We start from the raw sequence: 27,967 nt of genomic DNA, 5'->3' as shown, positions 1-27,967 counted from the left end.
TAGAAGAGATAAAGAAGATCCAACGGAGAGCAGCCTGCTTCGTTACAGGATCATTTAGTAATCGCAAAAGCATTACGGAGGTGATAGATAAACTCCAGTGGAAGACTCTGTAGGAGAGACGCTCAGTAGCTCAATACGGGCTTTTGTTAAAGTTTCGAGAACATACCTTCACCGAAGAGTCAAGCAGTATATTGCTCCCTCCTACGTATATCTCGCGAAGAGACCATGAGGATAAAATCAGAGAGATTAGAGCCCACACAGAAGCATACCGACAATCCTTCTTTCCGCGAACAATATGAGACTGGAATAGAAGGGAGAACCAATAGAGGGTCTCAGGGTACCCTCCACCACACACCATCAGGTGGCTTGCGGAGTATGGATGTAGATGTAGATGTAGAAATCAATCTGTATGCATATTCATAGATATTTAGTGAATGAGACTACTGGCTGTGACTATTTGGAAGCCGTGTACTTGCACAAAAATTGGTCTTTCCACCTGTTTACATGCAGTATGTACATTACGTTTGTGTATTTTGAGAGTCAACAGGAAATCCCTGCACAAAGCGTCCATCCTTTGCTGGTCTTCCTGCATTTCACTACAATCACTCTCATGGTGCTTCCGACATTTTCCGATGGTGATTTATGTGTATATTGAGAACAATAATCATTGTACAACACTCCCTCGGGTACGACTGAAGTTACTAATATTACATATGATGACATCTCTCTGTTAACAATGATATCTTTGCCCTGTTAGCTACCACCACTAATACTGAAATTGCAGGTTGTCTTTATACATATGACACAAAGCAGCACAGTCCACAGGTTTTCGAATGTACAGGAAAGGCTGACCAATCGACGAGCTTCCCAAATTTAAACAACAGCTCAAACAGTATTTATTAGATACTTCCTTCTATTTTGCAGAAGAATATTTCAGTAGAGTTAACTGTAATTGATTTTTTCATTTACTAATTTGATGTGCTATTGTGCATTACGATACTCACAATCACTGTTAACATTACTTTGTCTTTCATTTAGCTATTAAGATCTACCATATTTTTTAATGTAATTTTTCTATACCTATTAATGTGTATGTTGTCTTATACCAAATATCCTCTTGCAAGAGGTACTTTTATGTATTCCTTTTGTATTATTTGTAATAATTCTGACACATCCTACATCCATGTGAGTGCCTCGTAGTATTGGATTTTTGGGATATAAATAAATAAATAAATAAGTAGTGTGTGCCTGGCAGTTGTGAGCCACTCCAAGACTGCAATGGTGCCACAGAGCATGACAGGCCAGCATTGTTCCAAAAACTGTCATGTCATCCTCTTTATAACCATTGAACACCGTTTATCTTATTTGCTCGGAGTAAAATCCCCACTAAGTGTACCTCTGATTTCTATTTTGTGCAGTTGTTCAAAACCACCTTCATTTCCAAATAATCAATAACTTCTCGTGTGGACCAATTTACATGATTCTTCGAATTATGTTTTGTGTTGCCCCACAGGCAATTTGTCTACCTACATTTGTTTTATGCGGTGTACAACAACAGTATGATTGTTTTGTCCTCCACAAATACAGCCACATTCAGTGGGAGTACTGAAGAACCCACCTGGTACTCTAAGACTTACGAGCTCTTGAACAGTATGTAATACACAATAAGACAAAAAAGAAGGACTCACCATGAAGAATTATCTGAATAGATCGGAAATGGGTAGAAGTCACATACATGTACAGACAAACGAACGATTACGATTCAAGAAAAATTGGATGATTTATTCAAGAGAAAGAGCTTCACAAAGAAGCTAGTGAATAATGTGTTGGTCCACCTCTGGCCCTTATGGAAGCAGTTATTCGGTTTGGCATTGATTGGTAGAGTTGTCCTTCTGAGAGATGTCATGCTAAATTCTGTCCAATTGCCCCGTTGGACTGTCATGATCACAAGATGGTTGAAGGGCTCTCCCCATAATACTCCAAACGTTCTCATTTGGGGAGAGGTCCGGTGACCTTACTGGCCAAGGTAGGGTTTGGCAAGCACAAAGCCAAGCAGTAGAAACTCTCGTCATGTGCGTGTGGGCATTATCTTGCTGGAAATTAACCCTGGATGGCTTGCCACGAAGGGCAACGAAACAGGACGTAGAAAATCGTTAACGTACAACTGTCCTGTAAGGCTGTTGCAAATGACAACCATATGCTATGAAGTGAAATGGAACCCCAGACTGTCACTCATGGTCGTTGGACCATGTCTTGGGCGACAGTCAGGCTGGTGATCCAATGCTGTCTGGGGCCTCTCCAGTCATGTCTTCATTGGTCATCGGAGCTCAGTTCGAAGCAGGACCCATCACTGAAGACAATTCTACTCTGGTCAATGAGATTCTAGGCCGAAGATGTGTCTGGAGATGCCTCACACAGCGATAGGATACCAACTTAACCGTCGCCCGCCATAAGGCCCGACAGGCAGGAGTGATGGTCTGGTGCCATTTCTTTTCGTAGCAGGACTCCTTTGGTGGTCAACGATATTCTATACCCTGTTTTGTTGTCCTTCACACAAAGCCATCCTGGGCTTACATTTCAGCAAATCTAACACTCGCCCGCACACATCAAGAGCTTCTGCTACTTGTCTTTATGATAGTCAAACCCTACCTTGGCCAACAAGGCCCTTGGATCTGTCCCTAAATGGGAACGTTTGGAGCATTACGAGCAAGACCCTCCAAGCATCTGGGGATCTTACAATCTAACGCGCCAATTGGACAGAATTTGGCACAGTTTCCATCAGGAGGACATCCAACAACTCTATCAATCGATGGCAAGTCGAATAACTGCTTGCATAATAACCAGAGTTGGACGAACGTGTTATTTACTTGCTCAATTTGTGAAGCTCTTTCTTTTGAATAAATCATCGCATTTTTCTTGAATTGTACTCAGTTTGCCACGTGGAGTGGCCCCGCAGTTAGAGGTGCCACGTCACAGATCGCGCGGCTTCTCCTGCCAGAGGTTCGAGTCCTCCCTCGGGCGTGGGTGTGTGTGTTGTTCTTGGCATAAGTTAGTTTAAATAGTATAACACTAACGACCCTTCGGGATTCACACACATTTGAACATTTTTTAACATTTGTAATCATTTGTTTGTTTGTATATGTACATCACATCTACCTATTTCCGCGGCATTTGGATGATTCCTTCACGGTGCATTGTCTTTTTTGTCTTAGAGTGTATTTTCCGAATCTTTAGATAGGTACTGAACGCTGGTTTCACTGCACACCTGTAGAGAACATGCCTAGTACACTACTCATCAGCATGTGTTTTCCACGGAGGCAAGAAGTGCCCTTCGCTTTTTGTATGTGAAAGTGTCCGGGATTGTTTGTATCTGCAACGCTTTTCATTGTACATGAGTCTTAAAAATGTCCAAATTGGAGATGATCATAGTTGAAAATGGTCCTGTATGAGGATGTGTTCAAGACACGTTTATTTTGAATAGGGCGACCGAAAATTTGCATATAGGCATATATGGCATAACCATGTAAGCGAGAGAAAGTTAACAAAAGGTTTGAAATTATCTGCAAAATTGAAGTGCTCTCATTATGAAACACTGGATGAATATAGTCTGGGTAATTTGTGCTTTGTTTTAACCAGAAGCTGGTTTTACACGCATCTCAGCGTTTATGACGCCATATCTCCCAAACTATGTGTCATATAGTTATGTAGTTTTGCAGGTACATTCAGTGGTACAGGTGGATGCTGTCTGCAAAATGTGTTATGAATACAGGTAGTAGTCAAACTTCATGCCTGATGCTGCTATTTTACTGCATGAACAGCCGAAAATACAGTAAGCGATAAAGGTTTTTCCTTTCATCACTTAGCACTGGGTGTCAGCGAGAAGAGGTTTTGTGAAGATTTGCAGTTGTGTGTAAAACTTCTTGTAAGTTACTAAATGCTCTCGTTCTCAAATACTGAGTGATTACATTGCGCAACATAATCAAGGGTCACTCTTTTGAAACCATGTAATTGACCCCCGTTGCAACGTGGAAGTTTGAAATTTAGCTCAATGGTACATACAAACTTCCTCTGTAATGGTGGAAAAGCATGATGCTCTGCGATGTCACCCTCAGGCTCCGCGGCGCTTCAAAAGTAAGGTGTCGACACACGTGAAAAAACGACCAAAGTTGAGAAGCTTATGCGAGGTGTAAAGTGGATTAATGATATCACAATGGCTCCAAATTTCACCACAATTCTGCCCAACGCCACCGTGGACGTGTCAAATGGTGGGAAAGCCAACACACAGCGTCTTGCCCACATTTTGACGCCTCTTCGATGGATGTCAGAACCGTGATGATGCCCAGCGGTGGAATCACGCTGTTTCATTATGGGTGGCCGAGGAAAACATTTCAGACACACTGCCGCTCAGAATCAGTCACTTTGATTAATGCACTTGGTGTTTCCTGAAGCTTGAGTGATATTTGTGATGTATATAACCTTTAAGATACTTTGGCAGTTGCTCATGTTCTACGAGGGGCGTTCAATAAGTAAGGCAACATATTTTTTTCTCTGCCAATTTCAGTTGAAAAAAATGTGAATTTGCTTTGGAATATCTTGGAATATTCCCTTTTCTGCCCCTACAGTTTCCGGAAGTTCCGATAGGTGGCTGCACTATAAATGGCGTCTGCAACAGAGGTCGTTCCAAGCAGAGTGCTGTCACTGAGTTTCCTTTAGTGGGAAACCAGACCATCACAGATGTTGTGAGTCGTTGGCCGAGGCGTCTCTTATCATCGCAACAAGGTCGCGCAAACCTCTCCCCCATGTGCCGGCCGACCGCACACTGCTGTGACTCCTGCGATATTGGAACGTGAGAATACTCTCATTAGATGTGATCTACGGATCACAATCAAACACCTCGCTGCCCTGCTGGGCAACGCAAGGCCTCACACAAGTCTGCGCACGCGAGATGAGCTCAGAAAACTTCAATGGACTATTCTCCCTCATCCACCCTATAGCCCGGAACTTGCACCTTCTGACTTCCGTCAGTCTGGCCCAATAAAGTGTGCTCTTTGCCAGAGGCACTACTTTCATGATGGAGAGGTTATTGAGGCAGCACGACATCAGCTCTAATGTCGACCAAAAACTGGTACCATGTGGGCATTCAGCCCCTCCCAGTAAGGTGGCTTAAGCCTGTCGCGTTGAACAGAGGTCATGTTGAAAAATAGTATTTTGTGGCCAAAAGAGGGGGAATAATATGATGTATTGTAATCCTGAATAAAACCACCGTGCTTTCAGAAAAAAATTGTTGCATTAGTTATTGAACGCTCCCTGTGTGTACATCAAGGTTTTAGAGCTGAGATAACACAAATAATATGTTGGTTGGCTTGTGGTCGCCTAATGATTTTGGGCTCTCATTTTTGGATATTGGTCGAATTAAGCTTTTTAGTTCTCATTAGGATATGTATCATTAACGAGAGAGAGAGAGAGAGAGAGAGAAACTGAAGATGTTTGTGTGAACTGGAATAATAAGTTACGGTCAAGTATATTTTCTTGGTGATCCCAACGTTTCATCCCCATCTGTGGAAACATTATCAGAGGGATCGTGGCTTTGATTTACTGCAGACAGTGACTGTTCAGACTAAAAGATTTCTTTCTCAACATTAACCCTGAGTCCGTGGACAAGCAAAAACTCCCTTCCCTCCACATCCTTTCTCTCAGAGGGGCCAGTTTTGCTACATGGTGGGAGGGCCTTTCCAGAGTTTTGAACACAAAGGAAAGAAGCCCGAGATAGAGTGAAGGTCTTAAATGGTCCATGAAGCCTGCTCGAATGTCATCTACATCTAAATGGATACTCTGCAAATCAAATTTAAGTGCCTCGTCGAGCGAACGGTTGTATATGATTGTTAAGTATGGAGCATCAGCATACTCCGAAAGGAACCTAACTGGTATACAGTCTGGACCAGAAGACTTGCATTTATTAAGTGATTTAAGTTGCTTCACTACTCCGAGGATATTTACTTCTACGTTACTCATGTTGGCAGCTGTTCTCGATTCGAATTCTGGAGTATTTATTTCGTCTTCTTTTGTGAAGGCATTTCGGAAGACTGTGTTTAGTAACTTTGCTTTGGAAGCACTGTCTTCGATAGTATCTCCATTGCTATCGCGCAGAGGAGGCACTGATTGTTTCTTGCCGCTAACGTACTTCACATATGACCAGAATCTCTTTGGATTTTCTGCAAGGTTTCGAGACAACGTTTCGTTGTGGCAACTGTTATAGGCATCTCGCATTGAAGTCCGCGCTAAATTTTGGGCTTCTGTAAAAGATCACCAATTTTGGGGATTTTGCGTCTGTTTTAATTTGGCATGTTTGTTTCGTCGTGTCTGCAACAGTGTCCTGACCCGTTTTGTGTACCAAGGAGGCTCAGCTCCGTCGTTTGTTAATTTATTTGGTATAAATCTCTCAATCGCTGCTGATACTATTTCTTTGAATTTAAGCCACATCTGGTCAATACTTATATTATTAATTTGGAATGAGTAGAGTTTGTCTCTCAGAAAGGCGCCAAGTGAATTTTTATCTGCTTTTTTGAATAGGTATATTTTTCGCTTATTTTTCGAGGAGTTGGGGATTACAATATTCAGTCTCGCTACGACAAACCTGTGCTCACTAATCCATGAATCGGTTTCGATGCTGGTTATTAACTCAGGATTATTTGTTGCTAAGAGGTCACGTGTTTTTTCACAACCGTTTACTATTCGCGTGGGCCCATGAGCTAACTGCTCGAAATAATTTTCAGAGAATGCGTTTAGCACAATTTCGGATGATATTTTATGCGTACCTCCGGAATTAAACATGTATTATCGCCAACATATCGAGGGTAAATTAACGTCACCACCAACTATTATCGTGTGAGTCGGGTACGTGTTTGAAATCAAACTCAAGTTTTCTTTGAACCTTTCAGGAACTGTATCATCTGAACTGTGAGATCGGTAAAAGGATCCAATTATTATTTTATTCCGGTTGCCAAAAATGACCTCTGCCCATGCTAACTTACAGGAAGTATAGTCTGTCGGTAAACTGAAGAGCGAGCGCGCGTGTCCCCACTCTGCCTACCCTGCTACGTCACAGGGCGCTTCTACAGGCTGTTTGACCACGTAGTACAGTCCCTCCCGCGGCGCGCGCTTTAAATCTGTGGCGACGCCGTGTACAGATACGTCCCGGCTGCGTTCATTTTTAGACAAATGCTTTGAGAGTATAAGGAAAGCAAAAGACGATAGCTTCTTTGAAACAAAACTTTTTAGAGTAAATAATATTAACATAAGAACGGAAGTGATTCTACTACAAACATAGAACCAAATGCCTATTCATATGAATGTATGTTCCTTTATTCGTAAGATGAACCAGATATGGTGCAATCAGTCTGTAGAATTTAAGGCTTATTCTTACTTTGTGTTTCTACTAAAAGGTAGAAGTTTTCTTTGAAGGGCTGCATTGAAACTTAACAATTCTTGCAACATGAAGAGTGTTCAAAAAGTAACCAGAAATTTATAATTTCGTGTGTTTTATTAGTTCGATTCGCACTGCTTTTTTTGGCACAGTCTTCGTAAACATGTCTGAAAAGTATTTCCAGGTAAATCCCATTTCACGCAATGTTTTGTGTAAAACATCTTTCTGCAACGAAAATGTATTTTTTGTTGCACGCCAGTAAGTAATTCCCGCAATGTGGCCACTATTTTTTTGTTTATTTAAAAAGTCCTCCATCGTTTGTCGAATGACCGATTTTGTGAAACTGTCTATAACGATGGGTTTCCTCCCTAAATTATTAGTTTTTCTTCGCGACTATTACAGTAAACCATGAGCCTTGTTTTCGGGTTCCTTCCTTATGCGTCTTATTGTGGCGAGGCTGACGTTTGCACAAACGATTGGGACTGGTAATATTAGCGAACAGTTCTTTTTGTGTAGCCTCCTTAACACACGCTGTAATAACGTTAGAGACGATCGAACGCTCGTTCTCCGCAAATATCTAGTCTTCTTCGTATTCTGCACATTTTCTTGCAATTCAGGGCGATTATGCATTACTTCCGGATACTGAAGTATATCAGTGAGTATACAAAGTTAGCTGACTGAGATTGGCAACTGAGATGCCACGAACAGAAACGACGTATATCACTGCACGCCGAACTACACCGCTGGACAGGTAACAGGCAACTGATTTTGGGTGGCCCTGTGGGCCAGTGGCAGGTTTCTTCCGGGAAGGGCCACTTCCCCCACCAAAAGCGCTGCTCGCTCTTGAGTTTACAGACAGACTATATCTGCTTCAATTTCGCGACAAGTTAAACTACTTCTAACAGCAACAGACACGCTACCGCCAACCGTGTTTAGCCCATCATTTCGGAACACCGTTAGGTTCTTCGCAAAAATTTCGGCTGAGCTTATATCCGGCTTTAGCCAGCTTTCAGTGCCTGTAATGATTTGAGCATCAGTGCTTTCTATTAGCGCTTGCGGCTCTGGTACTTCCCCAACACAGCTACGTCAATTTACAACTGTATCTTCGTTCTTCCTGTGTTCAGCCTGCTCCCTTTGTGACTGAAGCCCTTGTTGTTTTTCCGAGACCCTCTAACCTAAAAAACCGCCTGGTATAATGCTGCCCACGAAAGGCAGAGATCCAGATGTGAATCGGACACCGCCACATCATTTTAACCTGTCACGCATAAGCCGGCAGAAGTGGCCGCGTGGTTCTGGCGCTGCAGTCTGGAACCGCGAGACCGCTACGGTCGCAGGTTCGAATCCTGCCTCGGGCATGGATGTGTGTGATGTCCTTAGGTTAGTTAGGTTTAACTAGTTCTAAGTTCTAGGGGACTAATGACCTCAGCAGTTGAGTCCCACAGTGCTCAGAGCCAAAAAATGTCACGCATAATCAAAAGAAATATTGCATGTATTTAATCCATGTGTGCTGTTCAGTTGGGGTGCCGATAAACGCAAATGCTGTATCACAAATGGGAACGACAGTAGTCATGTTGTGGGGATGAATACAACATATGAAGAGAGCCTTATAGGGTTGTGACAACCAATGAGGGCAGTGCAGAGAGGTACTTACAGCGTTGGCAGATGTCGCAGTGCTCCAACAAGCTCCGCAGGTACTGGATTTCCGTCCGCTGCAACACACATTCCATCATCACTTTGTTGCCATGGACTATGATAACATACTCACCTGTCAGTTCACGCCTTGATCAACTCCTTGCATTTTCACGGTCACCTGGTGTAAGTATGAAACAGTTTTAGAATGTGGTAGCAGCATGTTTACTTCCTCTCAGAGAATTTAGTAAATTGTGTTCTCACGTATTTTGCTTCGTTATTGTATCTAGCTCTTTTGTGTGTGCTCCGTGGGGACAAGTGAGCCAAAGCTGCTTGGACATGGAACGACTCACTACATATCATTCCATGTAGGCTTTCAGGGCCGGCGTCTTTATCAGTAAACACTTCCGGGCAAGTTGCCGTGGTCGATCTGTAGAACTTCTTCTCCCTGACGTTTCGTTCTCAACTACGGAGAACATCTTCCGAGGTGAGTCGACGACTGGCTGCTAGGAGCTGGGGCCGCCGCTTATATAGAGATCGTAGGGGGCGCCACCACACGTCACGTGGCGTCGATGTGCAGCTATCTCTGGCTATCGTCTGTTCTCTCGATTGCAGGCAATCGATTGTCACGTGATTGATGCAACGTCGACCGCCATATCTTATCCAATTTTAATCCTTCTTCTTTACGATTAAAATTGTATTGATGTTTGTGGATTTCAATTGCCTCTCTATACATACGTGTATAATAGTGCGACGTCCTCGCTAGCACGCTTGTTTCACCAAATTTTATTTCGTGATCTCCATCCTTAAAAACATGTTCCGCTACTGCCGATTTGTCGATATGTCCCAAGCGACAGTTTCTTTTGTGCTCCGTCAACCGTGTATTGATGCTTCTTTTTGTAGTTCCTATGTAAACCCTGCCACAACTACAAAGGTACACATACTGATCGCTACCGCCATAAGAACTCAAACCACGACCCTAGGCAAAAGAGGGGAGTCATAAAAACACTAGTGGATAGGGCCAATAATATTTGTGAACCAGGCTACTTACAAGAAGAACTAAATCATTTACGAATGGCCTTTGCGAAAAATGGTTATACGAAAAACGAGATTAACCGAGCACTTCACCCAAATAGAAAAATGCCTAAAAATAGGAGACAGCAACAACCATCAGCTGGAAAAGTATTTCTTCCGTTCATCCATAATATCACGGATCGAATTGGAAAAGTACTAGCCAAGTTTCAGGTAGAGACCATTTTTAGACCTACTAAAAAAATTAGTGAATGCCTAAGATCAACAAAAGATGCTCGTCACCCCCCAGCCACCCCAGGGGTATATAAAATTCCGTGTAGTTGTGGCAGGGTTTACATAGGAACTACAAAAAGAAGCATCAATACACGGTTGACGGAGCACAAAAGAAACTGTCGCTTGGGACATATCGACAAATCGGCAGTAGCGGAACATGTTTTTAAGGATGGAGATCACGAAATAAAATTTGGTGAAACAAGCGTGCTAGCGAGGACGTCGCACTATTATACACGTATGTATAGAGAGGCAATTGAAATCCACAAACATCAATACAATTTTAATCGTAAAGAAGAAGGATTAAAATTGGATAAGATATGGCGGTCGACGTTGCATCAATCACGTGACAATCGATTGCCTGCAATCGAGAGAACAGACGATAGCCAGAGATAGCTGCACATCGACGCCACGTGACGTGTGGTGGCGCCCCCTACGATCTCTATATAAGCGGCGGCCCCAGCTCCTAGCAGCCAGTCGTCGACTCACCTCGGAAGATGTTCTCCGTAGTTGAGAACGAAACGTCAGGGAGAAGACGTTCTGCAGATCGACCACGGCAACTTAGCCCGGAAGTGTTTACTGATAAAGACTCACTACATAATTCACAGACTGCTGATACAGTCACACACACACACAGGAAAGAAACAAGATAGGCTGTAGTACGAGGTGCGTGTGCTGAGATCTCCGATTTTTTGTCAGGAGGCACGAAACGCGCGGTTTGCCTTAAAACACGAGAGCACTCTTTGTGTATGATGACAGCGCTGTTGTAGCACACTAAACTTGCATCAGTTGCGGCGACAGTGAGTACTGATTTTGGTGTTTGAAACTGCGACGTCTTCATCACAAGAACACGATGTAATCACTCGTTTTCTTCACTATCGTGATGTGACACCCATTGAAATTCTTCGCCAGTTGGCTGAGGCATTTAGTGGTGGTGTCATGAATCTGAAGAAAGTGCGTTCGCGGGTGTGATAGTTCAAAGAAGACCGAGCGTCGTGTGATAACGAACAAAAACGACCTCGGTTTTATACCAGTCACGCCGACAACATAGTCACACGAATGGCGACAATTGATTTAGAGGGTTGCCGATGCGATATGAAAGATGTCGCCTCCGTAGTTGGCACTTCCGGGATCTGTGCACACAATCCCCTCTGTTGATAAGAAATACGTGAAGTGTTCTTCAGGTGAGTGTCGTTGCCACGAGTGCTGGCTGACGAGCCGAACGCTGAGCGCATGGCAGTCTGTAATTTCTTTTCGAAAACTTTTCAGATACAGTCCCTTTAGGGGTTGGAAGATATGTCAAATGTGTTTTTGGAATTCTTACTAAAGAGTTCAAAGTGTGTGCTCAACCTTCGAATGTATCTCCAGAATTTGCTGAAGACATTATAAAAACTTGCTCTGTTTAGCACAGTCTTGCTCGGTATCGACACAGATACAGATTCGAATACATTCTGAGTAACTGTGTGTAATGTGGACATACCAACAGACCCAATACAAGCGGAACGAAACGTAAGTGATGCTCGCCAATCGTCGTCTTTTCTGAAGAACGTCTGCTTTAATTTTCTGCTAGTTATCTGAATATTTCTCACACTCCATGTTGCATATCGATGAATGTTTTCAGCTTCAAAGACGAAATCTTCTGTATAGACTTTCATCTCTGGCTAACTACCCTACTACCAAATGAGAATGAGCAGCAGTCCCAAAACGTCACGGGCCGACAGTTAACGTGCGGCTTTACCCGCTACTTGGCCGGCCATCGGCACCACCGAGTGGCGTCCTGTGAAAGTCGCGTTTGGAAGCAATGTTACGCCAGTGGTAGGCCTGTGCCGCTTCTGCGCCACCGGTGGCGGGAGTGCACCACTGAGCGCCATAGAAGCGCGGTGGCCCTCGCTGCACGTCAGACGGTGCCTAGTTAAACAAATGAGAGAAGTGCTACTCAGTGAGAAGGCGGGGCAAAGAGCAGGCTCTCTGGAAACCAACAGTTATTCTACAGTTCTACCTGGTGTTAGGCGTCGAAAACAGAAGCCGGACTTCCTTTCCCAATTCCAATTGTCGCCCTTGAAGAGGACGTTCTGGACAAAGAGTAGCCCAGCCTACACCTTTCCCAGTTTGGGCCTCCTGTACCATTCTGTCAGCGCTGAATACTCCAATGAGCTCCCTATATAATCATAAATCACGAGCGAAGCCACTCCCTATCCGTGTTTTCGGGAATTTCGAAACACGTTACTCAGAGCACAGGAAGTTCTGTCAATAAAGCAATAACTAAGCAAAGCTGAAGCCCTCCCCGTTGGCCGTGCGGTCTAATGCACGGCTTTCCGGGCAGGAAGGAGCGCCTGGTCCCCGGCACGAAACCGCCGGCGGATTTGTGTCGAGGTCCGGTGAACCGGCCAGTCTGTGGATGGTTTTTAGGCGGTTTTCCATCTGCCTCGGCGAATGCGGGCTGGTTCCCCTGATTCCGCCTCAGTTACAAAAAACATAAAAACATGGGGGTTACACTCGTCTGCTGTGAGACGTTACGGGGGGGGGGGGGGGGGGGGTCCACCGGGGGCCGAACCGCACAATAACCCTGGGTTCGGTGTGGGGCGGCGGAGGGGTGAAGTGGACTGCGGTAGTCGTCGTGGGGTTGTGGACCACTGCAGCTGCGGCGGGGACAGAGCCGCAGAGCCTCTAGGCCCTCGGTTAACATACAATACAATGCATACAAGCAAAGCTGTCTTGAAGCAGTATATTCATATCATATATAATGCTTTTAAATAATTTAACGTTTTACGTTTCCACTAGTACAAGATTACTCACTGCATTGAAAAAGTTATTGTGCTACTAATTGCAAAATTTTTACACTTACCTGCCGCTCGATTTCGTCTCTAAGCTTCTTAATTAGCGTTGCGAGTTCGGTAAGTGTTTCAACAATTGCTGAAAAAGTGAAAGAAACATGTGACTGACTAAGGAATTGCAATACCGATAAATAACTATTCAAATATTGAGATACTACATTTAAACTTATATAACAACGTTACAGTATCATCTAAACTGATTTGAAATATTACGTATGGGATCCAATTTCTCGCATCTTGTTTTTCTCAGAGAAAAAATACGGTAAGGATATGTTAAAATTTGAACAATGCCTATGTTGGGTTGGTGAGCTGCAGTACAGATAATGCATCATTCGATCTGTGTGAACTGAGAGCGGGAAACACAAGAAGCTCAACAATAAACTTAAGGAGTATGATAGGGAGTAGATTAGAACAAGTTTCAAACAGCATCCCGTAATCTCTGAAGTGTCGATCGATTAGGGCATGACTTAATTTACAAGATCTTACCTCATGTGTTTCACTACATACCAATATATTGCATATTGTCTCTTTTTGCATTTACATAACTAAACAAAAATATATGAAGTAAATTGACCTCTTGGTGACTGCCTCTTAAAATAGCATTATCGCATTTCTCATACATGTTCTTTTGGAACCGGGTTTTTTGCTCGAACCATAATGAAAATGTTATCCAGGTCATATTTTGAAAACCTGCACCATAAAACGCAGTGGAAGCTTTTTCGTTCAGAAGATGATTTTGATTGCTAACTGCTGTGGTTGTTTCAAGAACTACTACTGTTTTCTTTTAATAGTTGTAATTGTTGGTAGAACTACTGATGTTTTCCAGGCACCTCTTATCTCGGTTTTCAAACAGCGTAATAACGTTCATGAACAGCACAGGATCATCATGTTTATCTTCAACAGCTTTCCAATTTGCAATTTTTCTGTTCGTCGGCGACATTAACTTGAACAACCAGAAAATTGTGTTTACAGAATGCAGCTGATACGGAAGGACTTAATTGTTGCTGAATTAATTTGATTTAAAAGGCGGAAACAGAACGGTCTTTCATTTTAACGCCATGTTCTGGTCTTTTACTTTTCTCTTAGCTTCCCGGCAATGTTTACTTTTTTCTCTTTGTCAAAAACATACAGTTTTACAACAGGCTCAATGGAGACAGTTGGAACACGTTAAATTATTGTGTTCAACGACTTATGTGAGAAGAACAATGTGGTCGAAAATTGTTAAATGGTTTCTGAGAAACTTCAGAATATGAGCCACATGAGGCATGAATGTAAATTTTTAACATCTTCGTTACATTACATCTCAAATTGCTCAGATGTAAAATGAAGCTAAGAATTGAAAATAGGTACTAAAATGTAATATGATGTGGAATTTATAACTCTTACGCAAATCTATTATGAATAAAGAAAACTCAACATGACAGTAAAATCGGGAGAAAAAAATCACTCAGTGAGAATTGATCTTGTGGCCCTGGAATTTGAAATCGAGTATTCTATCAACTCCGCTACCCAGAAACATGTGCTGTCCTTGTTAAATAATGTTCCTTGTTAACTACTCCACAATAAGATAAATGTCTGTTTACTTCACATAGGCTAGCAGAGCAGATGTCCACAGAAAAATTGATACGCTTTTTTAGGCTCTTAAATTAATATAACATGAGTCTGTATGTTTCACACACCCTTATACACTAAGATAACAGCTAATTAGATCAATTCTCCCGCTTCTGTCACATGCTAGTTAGGTCCAAAGTGGTTACCACGTAAGACGAGACGTCCAACTGACCGATGGCCGTACTCAACTGTCGGCCATCCAGATGCAAAAGATTGTCGCTACTTTCTTTATTTAGCTTTAGGTTCTGTAGGCATGTGAGGAGACAAAAATCTTCAGAATATGAAACATCAATGAACAATCTGAGACACTAGTAACCAGAACTTCCGAAGCACCTGAAGTGATTTCTAAAATGTAGGACATCAGAGCATGAAAACGTATTGTTGATTTTAGTGCAGACTGAATCCTGGACAGTTTAACGGAATTTCATTAGTAAATTGTGAAATACGTAGACTAAGGCCTTCCAGTCAGTTTACTGACCCAGAATAATGGTGAACACAAGGGTTTCCAACACAAATCTGCTGTGTTGTTGTCCTACTTTGTGCGACTTGTGTTTGTCATCTGTTGGTACTCAGGTATTATGTTATCAAAATTATTGCTTCAGCTGATAAATTGCGTAGAGCAATGTCCCATTAAACTTCATAAGTATCTGTGTGAAAACAGCTTCCCAAATTCAGTGTTTTTACTTCGGCAGTGTCACGGAGTCCAAGCGAGCAACATGGAAGTACCAAAGGGGGGGGGGGGGCAGTTGATCAATATGCAGGCCAAAAATGACCTAGATGCAGTCATTTAATAGTCACCAGTAAACCCCCGATTCTTTAAAGAATCGAACTCCCATTTGTAAAACAACACCAACGTCTTAGTACTTTACAAAGGGCTTAATGTGTTAAACATTTGACGTTAAGAATGAAAGAGCGAAAAAGTTTGAAAAAGGTTGAAATTGTGCTTGAAGTTCGTTGGAGCTTGTTAGGTGTTCTCATTATGAAATACTGGACGAATAGAGTCTGGGCAATTTACGCTAGTTTTTCACGCATCTAAATGACTATGACGTCACATCTGCTGAACTATGCGTCGTACAACGATATAATTTTGCAGATACATTCAGTGGTACATGTGAATACTGTCCGCAAAATGTGTTGAAAGTAGAGTTGGTAGTAAAGATGTGATAAATTAAAATGTTATTTCTGGTGCTAACGTTGTACTGCATGAACAGCGCCGGCCGAAGTGGCCGTGCCGTTAAAGGCGCTGCAGTCTGGAACCGCAAGACCGCTACGGTCGCAGGTTCGAATCCTGCCTCGGGCATGGATGTTTGTGATGTCCTTAGGTTAGTTAGGTTTAACTAGTTCTAAGTTCTAGGGGACTAATGACCTCAGCAGTTGAGTCCCATAGTGCTCAGAGCCATTTGAACCATTTTTTTGCATGAACAGCGAAAATGTACTAAACGATAAAACTTTTTCTTTTATCATTTTGTGGAGCGTGTGTGTGTGTTTGTGTATGTGTGTGTGTGTGTGTGTGTGTGTGTGTGTGTGTGTGTGATTTTACAGTCTCCTCAGGGAGGTTTAACAGAAGTTCAGAGAAAACGCACAATGAAGCGAAACCTGTGCATCTGATGCTGTTCATGCAAGGCAACTGCTCATTTCTCGATGAAGAGTGAAACACGCCGTGTGAAGAGGACCTTAATAGCCTGGCGACTGCAAGAGAGATTGAGAAATAATTCTGTTGAAATACAAACACTCGCTCTGCACCTAATCTATTGTTCCAGATAAGGGATTTTTTTTTTTGTTCATCATAACCTAGATTGTCACGTAATAAAAACTGGTTCTAGTATAGCATAACAGACAGTTCTGGCCATAACATTAAATTGATTGAAATCGTCTGTCTCTTTTCATGCGTATCGTTTTACTTCAGTTTGCTCTATCAGCTCTCAGTCTCTGCTTTTGCTTTCCTTTTTAGAAATTATGTTAAGCATTACACACATTTATTGAAGGTCAGAAGCAGCAGTTACTTGTAATGACATAACAGGGCTTGGAGGGGATAGCTTCCTTGAACTAATTTCACCAAGCGTTCTACGAAAGTGCTGTTTTATTTATTTTGTTACACTTTGTTTAAAATCATAAAAAGAAGTAAGGAATCTTGGTCGAAGTAAAAGGTCAAAATATCTCGATACATGGACTAGTTTCATTTATAAGATGGAGTTGTAATGAATAATATACATATATTAAAGTGGGTGTATGTGTATGTTTGTGTGCTCCACATCTCCTCCTAACTCACTAGATTGATTTCTACAAAATTTGGTACACATACTACTTATTGTCTGGGAAGATGTACTGTTGGTGTAAGAACCACCTAGCTCTAATAGGGCTTGGGATGGAAAGGTTGGTAGCCCCTGAAATCTAAGCTGTCCTGCATAACAGGTATGTTGTGTGGGTAGCATCAGAATGTGTTCCAGGGGCCTATGCAGATGGGTATGGTTGAATAGGGAGAGGGTGAGGAGGAGGTGGGTACTGAGAGGGAGAGGACGAGATTGACAGAGAAAGGGCAGAGAATGGATAGACTGATAGAGGTGGTAGCAGGGACGGACAGAAAGAGAGAGGTGGGAGTAAGAAATGATCACAGGCAGGGAGAATGGGGAGATGGACTAATAGAGGAATAAATGCCTGGGGTAGTCCCAGGTACTCAGCTATTATTAATTAATCATCACATTAATAAAGAGAATGGAGAACTTTCAAAATACTTTGCCTTGACAAATTCATACTTTCGTAAGCACACATAACTATTTGATATCCGTATCTGCTTTCTGTTCCATTTTATTTTTGTAGTGAATTTTGTTTTTGTGTCTTTAGCCTTTCTAGAACTGGTAACCTATGATGGTCCACAGTAGCTATTTTGATGAATCTTCCACAAAATTAGCCTTCGTCATAATTTGAAAGTATGTAGAACATAATTTGGATTAAAAGACTTGTTGTAATTGAGACATACAGTGTTGTTGATGCCATAACAATGATGTTACACACCACCATTGCAAAAGTGCTGTCTCAGTTGTGCTGAAGAGTATGGGCTATATCACTTCAAACTGAGTAATGATATGGTATGTTGATAATAACGATTTTGTTAAGTTTTTCTTTGTTATTGAAATCTTAATTTACCTCACACATTAAAGGAAGCTGCGGACCTGCAACTGTGGACGAAACTACATCAGATAAGGCAAGATTATATACAGAACTTGTGGATTTAGGTATATACTAATAGGGGCTCGATTAAATGTCAGAAAATAAACGTAGGTAAATGTCAAGATGTAGGTGCGTGATTACAGTCAGAAATTTGTGTACAATCAACATTGATGTTGGTCATCAATAATTACAAGTCACTGAAGAAGAAAATAGAGACACTGAAGTGCCGAGTTTTTACTTTTGTCTGTCTTTCTCTAAAGGACTGTTCTCTAATGACATTTGAATCTCTGCATAAATAACGCATTCTGCTGCCTTTTACACAAATATTTTCAGCTACTTTCGTACACCGTGTCATTGCAACATTGGCGAGAAACAAATACGCAAATTAGCGTATTTTGTGTATGTTCACCCAACAATACCATAGGACTATGTTCTGTTTTCAAAGTACAGAAACATGCAGTAAGAAAATTATTCCAGTGCTCGCCCAAGTTCGTCATGAGAAGAGCTTTCTTTAGAGTCAGTTATTTTAACGACCGTGTTACAGTATTTATATTTTTCGATAACATATGTTGTATACAATCGGTTAGGATTTACAAGGAATAATTATATGTACTATTAAAATACAAGAAGAAAAAATGCAATCAACCTTCATTCAAACTGGCTTTAGCTCAGAAAGGGATTAATTATGTTGATAACAATCTTTTATGATTTAACTAATGGTGTATAATGACTGACGGATAACAAAGCAAAATTTGAAAGTGAGCTATAAAAGTTCCTTTTAGGGAAATTTTTCTATTTCATTTTTATAAAGGAACTTGTACTTATCTCTGTTAGTAAACTAAATTTTTTATATGTTAACTGGTCTGAAAGTGGTCAGCATTGAGCCACATTTAAATTCAAATTTATTGATGTGTAAACTGACTTATTACACATCATTATCATACATCATAAAGTAGCCTATAAAACATCTAACTAACTAACTAACTAATGACCAATTCCGCCAAAACGGCAGATTTGAAAAGTGAGTGGGTATTTCATTTTCATCACTTAACGATTATGTAAAACAAATTGTAAAAATGCTTACCTCTGTCATCACAGTGCGATATTGGAATGTCACCTGAAAAAGAGAAAAAGAAATAATTCAAATGTCATATATACTTAGTTAATTTTGCTGCATAAATTAGGATACATTTCCACAATAGAAAGTTATTTGTTTGGGACCAGTTCACATTCTTGATAGCTATAAACTGATATAGTGATATAGTGAGAATCGTGGTAACTTCACTATAATTATTGTCTCTGAATAAAACTTCTTTCCAGTTTGTCTCACTGCTTATTTCTTTCAGTTACCTTTTGTACTATACTGTCGGAGTATTACCATTTATGGTCCAAATTTCATTGAGCTATGTTACTTGGCAGTGACACGTCATAAGAAAATTACTTTTGTCCTCATGTTCTGCACACGTCTGTATTTTGGCACTGGTGGGAATGGCTACCAATGCAAATCAATCATGTTTTGGGTTGACTATAGCACTTTGTATAAAGAGGGAAAAGGAAGCAAAATGATGGTCCTTGGGATGGTTGAAACTGAGAGATAAATATAACCACGAAACTCGGCTAAAAAAAAAAAAAAACACTGCAGTCAAAACCTAATGATCACATCAACTTTCTCGGAACAGGCAAGCAAACCTTTAATAACTTGTTAGAGGTAATTCGTCCACACAATCTAAAAGAATACAGCTATGTGAAAATCTGTTACAGTTTCTCAACGATTATCCATAACTTTGAGATGTCTGCCAACTGGAACAGAGTTCGATGATGTAAAATTTTATGCTGCATTGCACATCATACACTTAATTACATTATTGTGGAATCTCGTAAAGCAATAAATGAAGTATTAAAAGACAATATTATTTTTCTGCACTTTCGCATATATGTCGTGCCTAGAATATTGATTTTTTCATTATGTCTTCCTGTTTAATATTTGGATGAGAAAGATGCAGATGCCATTTTGGTAATGGCCTTTGAACTTTGGTTCGCATGCATTTAGTCTTTTGTTCTAAGTTTAAAAAATTGTAGAAACTCTCGACAGAAAGAGATAAACTGCCGTAAGAGTCTTTTTAGCTCGAAATGCATGGCGAATTAACAACATTGGTACAATCTGTCGTCAAGAAGCAAGCAACTGACTGTTGTTGACAACTGCAAGCGTAAATGGTAGAACTTGTTTTTCAAATCAGCCTTTGATCAAAATTTCTCTCAAGCACGTCATAGGTCTTGTTTGACAAACACATCAAACAAAGCAACACAATGCCAAATAATTAGACAAACAAACGAAATTTGTTTGACAAATTGTTTGATCGTCATCGGGGGGGAGGGGGGGGGAGGGGCTTTTCAGCTGTGTGGTTTGTGCTTAGGTCGGTATTACACTATCACATTTCTTTGTCAAAGATTTTATCAAAGATGTGATCAAATATTCCGTCAAATATATTTGACAAAGATCTTTGACGTAGCGCTAGAAGGGGTATCACAGTCATCATATTTTTTGTCAAAGTTCAAGATGGCTGACAACAACAACTTGTTATTAACCGCAGCAGTTGCACGTACCACAATTGCACTGTGTGCACATGCGAAAGAGAAGCGGTGGAAAACAAGGAAACATACCTGGGTGAAGCCGTGGGTTTTATGACGACACGATAAAAGCATTCAACAAAACTTATTACATGAGCTTATAGTGGCGGACGTCAAGTCGTACATCAATAACTTAGGAATGGATGAGAATACATTTCTGTATGTGGTCAACGAAGTGTATCCTCATATCACAATGAACAGTATTCACTTAAGAACTGCAACATCTGCAGAAGACAGGCTCACTGTAACACATTACAGGAGAGGGTTAGGTTAGGTTAGGTTAGGTTAGGTTAGGTTAGGTCAGGTCAGGTCTTCAATCTTCGTAATCTATTTTTGTATTCAGGGTGCCTCACGTTGTAAAGCGCCTTATCAGCTTCATACATCTCTATTAATTTTGTAGTTGTTGGCACACACCAATTGTATTTACTGGCAATGTTTATAAAAACATTACAGACGACAGAATGCAGCGATGCAGCGCTCCATGTGGTAACATGTCACATTGCAGTGAACAGAAGACAAGCGACTTCTTTGATCAAATCTGCAGCGAGGCCCTAGATTTGATCAAATATTGGACGACATTTGAGAAAGTTCCCTATTGCACCATCATATATCTTTGACAAAGATATTTGACACCAGAAATTTGATAGTGTAATACCGGCCTTAGCGACAGTCAGCAGTGGGAAAGACTTGGCGCCGTATACTCACTGCGTCGTATGATGTTGGGCGTGATGTCGTTGGGCACCGGCTGGATGGCCTGCATGATGTTGGAGGCCTGCTGCTCGGGGCAGTTGTTGCGGTTGAGCGCCGAGCGCAGGCCCATGCTGTCGTCCACCTCCAGCACGTAGCGCCGCTCCCGGAACTGCACACACCAGTCAGTCACAAACTGTAGCAGGGCAGCTGGCTGTTTGTCTTTATTATTGGCGTTTGGTGTACATACACTTAGGTGACAGAAGTCATACGATAGTGATATGCTCATATACAGGTGGCGGAAGTTTTGCATAAGCGAGACGTAAAATGGTAGTGCACTGGGGGAGCTCTCATTTGTACTAAGGTGATTTATGTTCAGTCCATGTCAGAAATCTTTACGAATTTCATTATTTCAAGATCCACAGTGTCAAGAGTGGGCAGAGAATAGCAAATTTCAGGCATTAGCTTTCACCACGACAACGCAGTAGCTGACAACCTTCACTTAACGACCGAGAGCCGCAGCGTTTGCGTAGACTAGTCAACGTTAACAGACAAGCAACACCTACATCTACATTGATACTCCGCAAATCAAATTTAAGTGCCTGGCAGAGGGTTCATCGAACCAGTTCACAATTGTCTATTATTCCAATCTCGTATAGCGTGCGGAAAGAATGAACACCTATATCTTTCCGTACGAGCTCTGATTTCCCTTATTTTATCGCGGTGATCGTTCCGCCCTATGTAGGTCGGTGTCAACAAAATATTTTCGCATTCGGAGGAGAAAGTTGATGATTGGAATTTCGTGAGAAGATCCCGTCGCAACGGAAAAACGCCTTTCTTTTAATGATTTCCAGCCCAAATCCTGTCACATTTCTGTGACACTCTTTCCACTTTTTCGCGATAATACAAAACGTGCTACCTTTCTTTGAACTTTTTCGATGTACTCCGTCAGTCCTACCTGGTAAGGACCCCACACCGCGCAGCAGTATTCTAAAAGAGGATGGACAAGCGTAGTGTAGGCAGTCTCCTTAGTAGGTCTGTTACATGTTTTCTAAACCCATGTTGACTGTGTGTCAATAGATCGTTTCCTTCGAGGTAATTCATAATGTTCGAACACAATAAATCCTGCTGCATATCGACGTTAACGATATGGGCCTGTAATTTAGTGGATTACTCCTACTACCTTTCTTGGATATTGGTGTGACCTGTGCAACTTTCCAGTCTTAGGGTACGGATCTTTCATCGAGCGAGCGGTTGTATATGATTGTTAAATATGGAGCTAATGCATCAGCATACTCCAAAAGGAACCTAATTGGTATACATTCTGGACCAGAAGACTTGCTTTTATTAAGCGATTTAAGTTGCTTCACTACTCCGAGGATATTCACTTTTACGTTACTCATGTTGGCAGCTGTTCTCTATTCGAATTCTGGAATATTTACTTCGTCTTCTTTTTTGAAGGCATTTCGGAAGCCTGTGTTTAGTAAATCTGCTTTGGCAGCACTGTCTTCGATAGTATCTCGATTGTTTATAGCGCAGAGAAGGCACTGATTGTTTCTTGCCGCTAACTTACTTCACATACGACCAGAATCTCTTTGGATTTTCTGCCAGGTTTCGAGACAAAGTTTCGTTGTGGAAACTGTTATAGGCGTCTCGCATTGAACTCCGCGCAAAGTTTCGAGCTTCTATAAAGGATCGCCAATCTCGGAGATTTTGCGTCTGTTTAAATTTGGCAAGTTTGTTTCGTTGCTTCTGCAACACTGTTCTAATCCGTTTTGTGTACCAAGGAGGATCAGCTCCGTCGTTTGTTACTTTATTTGGTATAAAACTCTCAATTGCTGCCGTTACTATTTCTTTGAATTTAAGCCACATCCGGTCTACACTCGTATTATTGATTTGGAATGAGTGGAGACTGTCTCTCAGGAAGGCGTCAAGTGAATTTTTATCTGCTTTTTTGAATAGGTATATTTTTCGCTTTTTTCGAGGATTTGGGGATTACAATATTCAATCTCGCTACGAAAACCCTGTGTTCACTAATCCGTATATCGGTTTTGATGCTGGTTATTAACTCACACACTGTGTGAAATAACCGCAGAAAGAGAATGCGGCGAAATTTTGCATTAATGGGCTTTGGCAGCAGACGACCAACGCGAGTTGCTTTGCTAACAGTACATTGCCTGTATTTCCTCTCCTGGGCACGTGACCATATCGGTTAGACCCTAGACGACTGGAAAGTAAGCTCCATAATGGTGTTGGCTGTGTTTACGTGCAATGGACTGGGTCATTGACTGCATTCCCCATTCATGGGGTTCATATTCCCAAATAACGATTGAATTTTTTGTGAATGATAATGACCCATGTCACAGGCCTCAGTTGGTTTGAAGAATGCTCTGACAGTTCCAGCGAATGATTTGGCTACCCATCGAGCCTTTATGGGACATAAACGAGAGATTATAACGCTTGCCTGTTTTATAAGTCACTCTTCGCTAACAACCGAACCTTATTAAGTCCTGTCATGGGAAAAGCCACATATGACACTAACTTTACACGTATGATGAATAAACGTACCGTGAAACAAGCTAATGTTACCCTCTGAGAGGATTTCGAATTTTGACTGAGCCTGTATCTAATGGACAAAGGTATTGTACTATAATTTTGAGTATAGTGAAATTAACAGAAAAACTAAACGGACTTTAACCTTGGAAGTTAATGAAAGTGGTAAAAATCATATGTGAATGAAAAAACGAACGGTCGCCAGCCAAATTAGGCACATTAATTTGGAAATATACGTTTAAGAAAATTGAACATTGGTTATTTAAGTTACTTCCGTTGATATTTCCCTTTGAATAGTGCACAGGATGCAAACTGACTCAGGGCACTTTGAGCTGTGAGTAGCAGCAGTTGTCAATAACGCACACACCAGTAATTATGGAATGCAAATTCGCACCAAGCTCGTACTAATAACAGCTACGCTCAAAATCACTACTTAAACCAATACTGAAATGTTACTGCATGAAGAGTAGAACTAAATTTGGACATGAGGAGCTTCTATCTCAACTGACGTGAGGAAAACACGAATAAAGATACAGGTAAATAATGTCATAAATACACTGCTTATACTCCTCTTCATATATCAGTTTTCCTTAGCATCAGTAATAGTCCAATTATCTTTCTAATATGTGGAGAATATGATGGGGACCCACAAACTAGTATACTGTCACTAGTCAAAGTCTATGATTATTTCAGTAAAAAAGACTAATTCAAACAAAGCTACTCCTTCACTTCACTTGGAGTAGTCCACAATTTACTTTGCAGGACAAAAAATCCAACACTGAGCTCAATTAACTTCGGAAAAGGAACCATTCATGATAGAAATCAAAATACTACTACCTTTAAAATGAGCTTAATTTATTTATCTTATTTACCACCTATGAAGCAGGTATTTTAGACAATAACATTTACACAATCTGGCACTGTATTCCTGCAAAACTCTACTTTGCAATAAACTAAGAGTACTTTAGAAAAATCCTATCTAACTCCACTTTTGTGGTTTTACCTTCAACTTTTACTATCCCTTTTACATTTAACAAAAAAAATCTCTTTGAAACACTTGAATACAAGAACTGTTCATTTAAAACAGGATACTCGGTTTTAGTAGTACTTAGGAGAGGACCCTGCATAGGTTCGTGATCAGGATAGAAGATATGGTTCCAGACACAGATTTATAGTATTTGGATTATTATTAAAACCACGCACACACAAATTAACTGGTCCACGCACATATACATAGATGTATGTATGAAGTTAGTAAAGCAGTGGCGAAGTTTTGGTGGCAGGCGACATGGCGGCTAATTGTACTCATGGCTCTTGATGTTTGAATGCTCTATAAAATCTCTTCTTGGCGTGGGATTTTCAACATATTAGAATCATTCCTACTTCTCGACAATACCAAATAATGGCCAGATCCACATCCCGGACAAAATCCTTTGCAAAGCGGCTTCCAGTTGTCTCTCTTAGCACCGTCGAAGTGTGCCGTGCTACTGCTAGCCACATACTGCGTACCGTTCACACCAAGAAGCCGCCCAGTTCGACCGCCAAAACCACCTTTGACATCGCGCCATGCCACTTCCGTTGCGGAGGGACTTCCCTACATCTTTTGTATATATTACAAATACAGATACAAATGCCCTAAGCACGAACCAGCTTCCAATAAACATTGTCTTTCTCATAAACATATACATATTATAAAAATTTATTATTTTAACAAATAATTATAAAACTCTAAATTTCCTGTCAGAAATCAATGACTTTAACTAACACAGAGCACACACTCCGTAATTGCAGATATAGCAGATACACAGTTACATAGTATAAACCTACTTATAATCGATATAAGTGTTACAAGGTCTCTTCATTGCACAAAATGCTGCACCGGCAACACTTTCTCAATTATGAAATGGTATAGAGTCAGTGTGGCTCAGTATTTCTGCAGGTGACTTCCAACAACTTGTTGAGTCAAGTTGAGTCAAGTTGCTGCAGTACAGCGGCCAGAAGGAGGCCCGACACAATTTTAGGAGGTATTCCATGAATTTTGTCACCTCAGTGCACAATGCAATCGCTACCCTATCAAATGTCCGGTATTTCTGCCGATTAAGATAATGCACAAGAACATACAGAGCACATAGCATCTGATCTCATATCACGGTAAAATGTTATCATAATGGGCAACAAATGCAATTATTTTACAATTCAGCCTCGGGTCACTCAAATGGTGTCACTACCAGTTTTGTCTTATAATAAATCATCATCGGATGATTCGATAAAAAAAGAAAGAAAAGGCGGAGGAGTAGTAAAAAACTTGGAAACTAGATTACAAATCAAATTAACGTCTGCGAATATACCACTGTACCTACCTGAATACGTTACATACTGATTCGAATAGGTACCCACAGCATAACTATACATTTCTAAATTTCACGTCTATGATCAAAAACTTGTTAGATCCTCAAACTACCGGTTTTGGTCAGCTATGACCATCTTCAGATCTGTTTTCAAAACATGTCCTGAACAGTAGCACTATTAATACGATGACTCTAGTACATACTATATATATATCTGTGACGATGCTGGCGCTGATTTTGTGTTTATCATTTGATGATGTCAATATGGCTCCATTACATTAGAACATGTTTATAACAGATCTGAAGATCGTAGTTGCTGACCAAAGACGTTAGTCTGAGGACCTAACAGGTTTGTTATCACAGAAGTGAAATACAGTAATTTATTCTACACTTTCTGGATCACTGTTCTATTTGCGAGCATGTAGTAGCTTGTGAAACATAACCATACACTACCTCATCAAAAATATGCGAACACCATAATGAGGTGTGTCTCCACTTCTCTTTTTTTGACGGCCTGCAGTGTGCTTGGAGAAAAGGCAGTTCAATCTTCCTCAAGAACCGCAACCAGAAAAGGTAGTGATGTTGGATACCAAGGTCTTGAGTGAAGTCGACGTTCTGACTCACCTTGCAAGTGTTCCAGTGGTTCAGGTCAGGACTCTGGACAGGCTAGTCCATTTCAAGAATGTTACTGTCCATAAACCAATGTCTCGCAGATGGTGCTTTGGGGGGGGGGGGGGAGGGGGGGGAGGGTCGCTGCCCCTCCCACCCATTGCCTCCAGGGTGCAGCTCAGGGAGTGATGGACAGGTACATGCTGGGAATTCGTGGGAGGGAAAGGGAAAAACAAGCAAATGGGTGAGCTAACAGACTGGAATGGTAGACGAGGTTATGACTACGATGAAATTGAAGTGGAGCCGAGAGGAATATATAACCATATTAATGGGCCGCACAGGTACGAAGGAAGTTCTCTAGTGATTGTGAGTTCCAAGATGTAAGAAAATATCGAGACGCAGACGTAACAGAAGATAAGCAGATGACATTATAAGCCACACAGGAGACGAAATGGTTGTACATAGTCACGGACCGTTAGGTGTGGAAAAGTCTAAGAGAGATCTTCATGCAGCAACAGATGTCAAATGGCTGATGACGATAAATGTTGAAAGATGAAGTCGAACCTGTAAAATTTACTCTGCATCAAACAAACCACACCTGAACCATTCATATACCTTCGGAAAAGACTTCCTAACACTTTAATTTATTCGGATGTTAACAGATTTCTCTTATTCAGAATGCTTTTCTTGCTGTTGCCAGTCTGAATCTTATATTCGTTCTACTTTGGCCATCATCGGTTATTTTGCTGCTCACGTAGCGGAATTCATCGTCTACTTCTAGTGTCTCGTTTTGTATCTTAATTCCCTCAAGATCACCTGATTTAATTCGACTACGGTCTACCCTTGATTTACTTTTGTTGATGTTCATCTTAACGGTTTTCGAGACATTATCCATTCTGTTCAAATACTCTTTATAGTCCTTTGGCATCTTTGGCAGAATCACAAGGTCACCAGCGAGCCGTGAAATTTTCATTTGCTCTCCCTGTACTTTGACACAATGTTTATATTTTTTACTGGCTTTCTTCCGACAGACTGAATAACATCGCGGATAGGCTGCAAGTCTGTGCCACTCCATTCTCAACTACTGCTTCCCTTTCCTGTCCTTTGTCTCCTACAACTGTAATCTGGTTTCAGCACACGTTGCAGACCACCTTTCGCTCCCTGTAGTCCTGCTA

The 27,967-nt window shown here is 41.2% G+C and overlaps 1 protein-coding gene across 1 annotated transcript in view; it reads right to left on the bottom strand.

Moving 5' to 3' along the window:
* The window catches only part of LOC124615417 (cartilage oligomeric matrix protein), a 394,327-nt gene that overhangs the window by 103,997 nt on the left and 262,363 nt on the right, over positions 1-27,967 (bottom strand). Inside the window, exons 4-7 of the mRNA XM_047143289.1 lie at positions 21,301-21,454; positions 19,052-19,084; positions 13,200-13,267; positions 9,075-9,132 (exon numbers count right to left, since the gene is read on the bottom strand). Of these exons, the coding sequence (XP_046999245.1) occupies positions 9,075-9,132; positions 13,200-13,267; positions 19,052-19,084; positions 21,301-21,454 (313 nt within the window). The remainder of the gene's footprint in view (positions 1-9,074; positions 9,133-13,199; positions 13,268-19,051; positions 19,085-21,300; positions 21,455-27,967) is intronic.

Source organism: Schistocerca americana, chromosome 5 (assembly GCF_021461395.2).
Source record: "Schistocerca americana isolate TAMUIC-IGC-003095 chromosome 5, iqSchAmer2.1, whole genome shotgun sequence".
NCBI classification, from domain to species: domain Eukaryota; kingdom Metazoa; phylum Arthropoda; class Insecta; order Orthoptera; family Acrididae; genus Schistocerca; species Schistocerca americana.
Note: the sequence above shows the minus strand (reverse complement) of the source record. Positions and strands in the feature narration are given on the sequence as shown.